The sequence below is a fragment of the Macrobrachium nipponense genome, chromosome 32 (genome assembly GCF_015104395.2).
Source record: "Macrobrachium nipponense isolate FS-2020 chromosome 32, ASM1510439v2, whole genome shotgun sequence".
In the NCBI taxonomy this organism is placed as follows: Eukaryota; Metazoa; Arthropoda; class Malacostraca; order Decapoda; family Palaemonidae; genus Macrobrachium; species Macrobrachium nipponense.
The window spans coordinates 33,722,741-33,728,740 of NC_061094.1; the positions used below are offsets into that span (position 1 = coordinate 33,722,741).

The window sequence follows — 6,000 nt, forward strand, 5'->3', positions numbered from 1 at the left end:
TCATATATATAACAGTATAAAAGCTTTCTAGTTTTGTCCTTTTCATGATCTTTCATAATACGTACTCTGTCAAGTTTTAATCTGTTAAATAAATATAGTCTAAAATGCTCTAATTCTTATTTATATTGTATGACATCACCATCATATTTTCCTGCAATTTCCTCAGCATTCATATCACAATAACACAGCTAATCTTTTGTCATGTAAAACCCCAAATACAGTAACGCCATAATATTTAGCAACACATTAAGATAGTTAACTAAAGGACATTTTACATTATAGTATTTTCATTGAAATTCATATAAGCAGAAAAGTATGTGATAGTGTCAGCTGGGCTTCTGTGGGAGACCCAGACTTACACTGAAAAAAATATGAAATAGGAGACTTGAGATTCGTGGAAGATAAAACACCACAAAAACATGAGTAGCAGAACTTCATAGTGGCCCTTTGTGTCACACATATTGTTCTTGTTAAACTAGCTCATAATAGCAGTAGTAGTAATGATGATGATAGTAATTTTGGTATTAAAAACTGATTATTCATTGTTAAAAAATCAAATTGAGAAGTCAAACAGACATTATTTAAATAAAGAAAATTGTTTCACAGTATGGCATTGCTGTATACAGATGTACTACATGTGTTCTGTACTATAGTAAATTTGAACATTTGTTTACTTAAATTATTATTTTAAAATATATTTTTACTTAAAATAAATTTTTTTTTCAGCCTGAGATAAAAATATCTTCAGAAACACCTAATCGTCCCTTGCCTGTAGACAGAAAAACTATGGAGGACCCAGAGTATGGATTTCATGTGCCTGCAGTAAGAGTTTATATGAAGATTTATTTTTACGTACAGTATTCTAGTTCTTTAGATTTATGCCAAAGAATCTATTATATACGTATATATATAGTATATATATATATATATATATATTATATATATATATATATATATATATATATATATATATATATATATACATACTGTACATACATACATACTAACATATACATACAGTCCCCGGGTTACGACGGGTTTGGCTTACGACGTTCCGAGGTTATGGCGCTTTTCGATTATATTCATCAGAAATTATTTCCAGGGTTACGACGCATGTTCCAGGGTTATGATGCCTACAATGCTCATTTTGGTTTTGCAGAAGAAATATGGACACCAAAAATGCAAAATAATCAATATTTGAAGGTTTTTTTTATTGATGCAAAATGCAATGAGAATTTAGTTTACATAAATTTTTAATGCACCCAAAGCATTAAAAGTAAGAAGGTTTTCTTAGGATTTTTGGTGATGTTCCGGCTTACAACGATTTTCGGGTTACAACGCGTCTCAAGAACGGAAACCCCGTCGTAACCCGGGGACTGCCTGTATATATATATATATATATATATATATATATATATATATATATATATATATATATATATATATATATATATATATATATATGTATATGTATATGTATATATATATGTATACAGGCGGCGGTCCCGGGTTACGACGGGGTTCCGTTCTTAAGACGCGTCGTAACCCGAAAATCGTCGTAAGCCGGAACGACGTTCTTGAAAACATGTCCACAGGGAAAATTTCACTACTAATTTGCAATTTATTCTTAGGCCGTATCTCTAAAATTATCACTAATTTACTTTTTTTCATGTGCAAACACTGTATTCACAAATTACTGTATATTTCATTAAAATACAGAGATGAGAGAGAGAAGAGAGACGAGAGAGAGAGAGAGGAGGTAAGAGTAGAGAGACGACAGGAAAGGAAGAAGCTCAGAGAGACAGAGGAGAGAGAAAAATAATCCTTAGGTTTTCAATAGACTTGAACCAAATGAAACGTCTGTAAGGCCCAACTTTTTTTTCCCCCTCCCATAAATACATATATTTCTCCAGAGAAGAGAGGACTGTGCAATTATGTTTGTCTGTCTATCAATTCTTTTGCTGAGAGCGAGAGAGATAAAAGGAAGAAATTAGAAACACCAAATGTATGACAAGTATCTTGTGGAGAGAGAGAGAGAGAGAGAGAGAGAGAGAGAGAGAGAGAGAGAGATGAGAGAGGAGAGAGAGAGAGAGAGAGAGAGAGTTGTCCTTACAGTATTTAAAAGAGAGAAAATGGAATGATTATTGTATTTAAAATACTCAGATATGAATTTTGTACTTATAGTATTATTAGTGGAAAATATTAATGATAAACTTATTACATACACGTCCATGAAAATGATCTTATCTCAGTAGAGAGAGAGAGAGAGAGAGAGAGAGAGAGAGAGAGAGAGAGAGAGAGAGAGAGAGAGAGAGAGATTACATAAAACCATTAAATTCGTTGACCATTGTATGGCATTCTTAAGCTCGAGTGTCACTCGAGTTGAGGTGGGGAAATTGATACAGAAAAAGAGACCAAAGGGAAGAATTTTCTTTGAAATTAGTTATCGTATTATTACTACTTCTATTATTATTATTATTATTAATATTATTTGAAAATATAATAAACACGTGCCTCTACCATAAAAAATTCTCTCATCTCAGTAAGAAAGAGTGGAATTATCCTTACAAGTGAAATGGGGAAAGGTCATTTTCATCTCTTTAAAATACGACCATTATGAATTTTGTAATTAAAGTTTTATTATTATTATTATTATTATTATTATTATTATTATTATTATTATTATTATTATTATTACTATTATTATTAAATAACTGAAATTATCAATAAAATTTTACATACTAGTACCATAAAAATTCTTTTCATCTCGGTAAGAGAGAGAGAGAGAGAGAGAGAGAGAGAGAGAGAGAGAGCGAGAGAGAGAGAGAGGAGAGAGAGAGAGAGAGAGTTAACCTTAATTAAAAGTGACATGGATAGATTAGTACGTATTGTATTTCTTTAAAATACTATCACATATGAATTTTGTAATTACAGTATTATTTTATTATTATTATTATTATTATTATTTTTTTGTTTTTTTTTTTTTTTTTGCCGCTATCACAGTCCTCCAATTCGACTGGTCGGTCTATTTATAGTGTGGGGTTCCGGGTGCATCCTGCCTCCTTAGGAGTCCATCACTCTTCTTACTATGTGTGTCGTTTCTAGGATCACACTCTTCTGCATGAGTCCTGGAGCTACTTCAGCCTCTAGTTTTTCTAGATTCCTTTTCAGGGATCTTGGGATCGTGCCTAGTGCTCCTATGATTATGGGTACGATTTCCACTGGCATATCCCATATCCTTCTTATTTCTATTTTCAGATCTGATACTTATCCAATTTTTCCCTCTCTTTCTCTCAACTCCCTTCTGTCCCATGGTATTGCGACATCAATGAGTGATACTTTCTTCTTGACTTTGTCAATCAACGTCACGTCTGGTCTGTTTGCACGTATCACCCTAGTCCGTTTCTGATACCATAGTCCCAGAGGATCTTTTTGCCTGATCGTTTTCTATCACTCCTTCAGGTTGGTGCTCGTACCACTTATTACTGCAAGGTAGCTGATGTTTCTTGCACAGGCTCCAGTGGAGGGCTTTTGCCACTGAATCATGCCTCTTTTTGTACTGGTTCTGTGCAAGTGCTGGGCATTCACTTGCTATGTGGTTTATGGTTTCACTTTTCGTATTGCACTTCCTACATATGGGAGAGATGTTTTTCCGTTCTATCGTACTTTGAACATATCTGGTTCTTAGGGCCTGATCTTTTGTGCCGCTGTTATCATTCCTTCAGTTTCCTTCTTTAGCTCTCCCCTCTGTAAGCCAATTGCCAATTGTCATCGCTGGCTAGTTCTTTAGTCTGTCTCATGTATTGTCCGTGCATTGGTTTGTTGTGCCAGTCCTCTGTTCTTTCTGTCTTTCTCTGTCTCTCCTGCACTCTTGTATATTTCTGGGTCTACGTCTACTTTTATTAGTCCTTCTTCCCATGCACTCTTTAGCCACTCGTCTTCACTGGTTTTCAGATATTGTCCCCCAGTGCTCTGTTTTCGATGTTGATGCAGTCCTCTATACTTGTTAGTCCTCTCCCTCCTTCCTTTCGTGTTATGTATAGTCTGTCCGTATTTTGCTCTTGGGTGTATTGCTTTGTGTATTGTATGTTGGCCGATTTTGCTCTTTGGGTGTAGTTTGCTGGTCATTTATATTTTTTCCTGGTGATCTATGGTGCGGAGTTCTGCCTTCGTCCATTCACTATTCCTGCGCTGTATCTGATTACTGGCACTGCCCATGTGTTTATGGCTTTTATCATATTTCCGGCGTTGAGTTTTGACTTGAGTATCGCCTTGAGTCTCTGCATATATTCTTTCCTGATCGTGTCCTTCATCTCTTGGTGTTTTATATCTCCTCCTTCCATTATTCCCAGGTATTTGTATCCTGTCTCATCTATGTGTTTGATGTTGCTCCCATCTGGTAAGTCTTTATCCCTTCAGTTCTCGTTACTTTGCCTTTTTGTATGTTGACTAAGGCGCATTTTCTATTCCAAACTCCATCCTGATGTCCCCAGATACAATCCTTACAGTCTGAATTAGGGTATCTATTTCCTTGATGCTCCTTACCATACAGCTTGATGTCGTCCATGAACATCAGATGGTTGATTCTGTTACCTCTTTTCTTGAGTTGGTACGGCATCCATCTTCTGTAGTACTTTGTCATGGGAATCATGGCTACTACGAAGAGTAGTGGGGACAGTGAGTCGCCCTGGAAGATCCCTCTCCTTGATATTACCTCTGCTAGTCTTATTCCAGAGCTTGTAAGTATTGTTATTCCAGTTGTGCATTGTATTTTCGAGGAAGCTGATGGTATTTTCCTCTGCCCCATATATTTTCAGGCATTCTATTAGCCATGTGTGTGGTATCATGTCGAAGGCTTCTTATAGTCTATCCATGCCATTCTTAGGTTGCGCATTTTCCTTCTCCTACTGTTTCTTCATTAACCCATTTTTGTCTATCAGGAAGCTGGTCTTTTGTGGCCCCGTACACTTCCGACCTTCTGGCAGCCTTTCTGTTGGTGGGGGATGTGTTTGTCTCCTCTAGGTAGTTGTATAGCCTTTCACCTGATGATACCTGTTAGTAACTTCCTACATTATTGGTAGGCAGGTGATAGGCCTGTAGTTACTGGCTATATTTCCCTTACTCTTGTCTTTTTGTACTAAGGGATTTTGTTTCTTCATTTGGTCAGGTTCATTTGGTACGGGTGCTTGGTGATTTGAGATACAATGCTGGAGTTGTTCTGCTATTCGTGTGTAGGGCCTTGAAGTTTTTGAGCCAGTATCCATGGACTTCATTGGGACCTGGGGCTTTCCAGTTTGGCATTTTCTTTAGTTGGTGTCTGACAGTCTCTGTCGTGATGTCTGTGAATGAATCTTTGTTTTTTTTCTCCCTGTTTCTTCTTCCTTGACTTCCTGGAGCCATGTTGCATGTTTGTTGTGTGATACCGGAGTGCTCCATATGTTTTCCCAGAGTGTCTTACTTGGTTCGGCTTCAGGAATTTCTGGGTGGTTGTCTTCCCCATCTTAGTGGCTGTATCAGTCTTTTTCTGTGGTTCCGAATAGTTTGTTCTGTTGGTATCCCTTATTCCTGTTTCATGTACCGTTGGATCTTATGTGCTTTGCCTTAAGCCGCGTTTTACATCTTCTTATTGTGTTGTTTAGGTCCCCTCTCTGTACTTTGTATTTCTCGTTGAGTTCCTCCCCTTGTTTTCTTGCTTCTTAGACTTTTTTCTGCCATCTCCTCAGTTTACTCAAGTCAGATCTCATCACCATGATTTGCTTTTCCAGGCGCCTTTTCCAAGGAGGTTGCTATTTGGTTTCTGTTGGGTTGGTTGTGCTTGGTGGTGTTGGTGTTTGAATTCCCATCAGTTCTGCTACTAATCTTGCTCCTGCATATGTCAAGTTATTTGTTTCTGTGATACTGGTGGTTGGTGTGTATTATGCCCATTATTTCATTGACCTCACTTGTTTTCTCCCTAATTTCTTGGTGTTGTAGGCTTTCATGGAGGGGATCTTTGTTCTC

At 36.9% G+C, this 6,000-nt stretch overlaps 1 protein-coding gene across 3 annotated transcripts in view; it reads left to right on the forward strand.

Annotated features, from left to right (window-relative positions):
- LOC135207336 (protein NDUFAF4 homolog) overlaps positions 1-6,000 on the forward strand; it is a 220,632-nt gene that overhangs the window by 112,595 nt on the left and 102,037 nt on the right. For all 3 annotated transcript variants that reach the window (XM_064239043.1, XM_064239045.1, XM_064239044.1), the window contains exon 4: positions 727-822. In XM_064239043.1, coding sequence (XP_064095113.1) covers positions 727-822 — 96 coding nt within the window. The remainder of the gene's footprint in view (positions 1-726; positions 823-6,000) is intronic.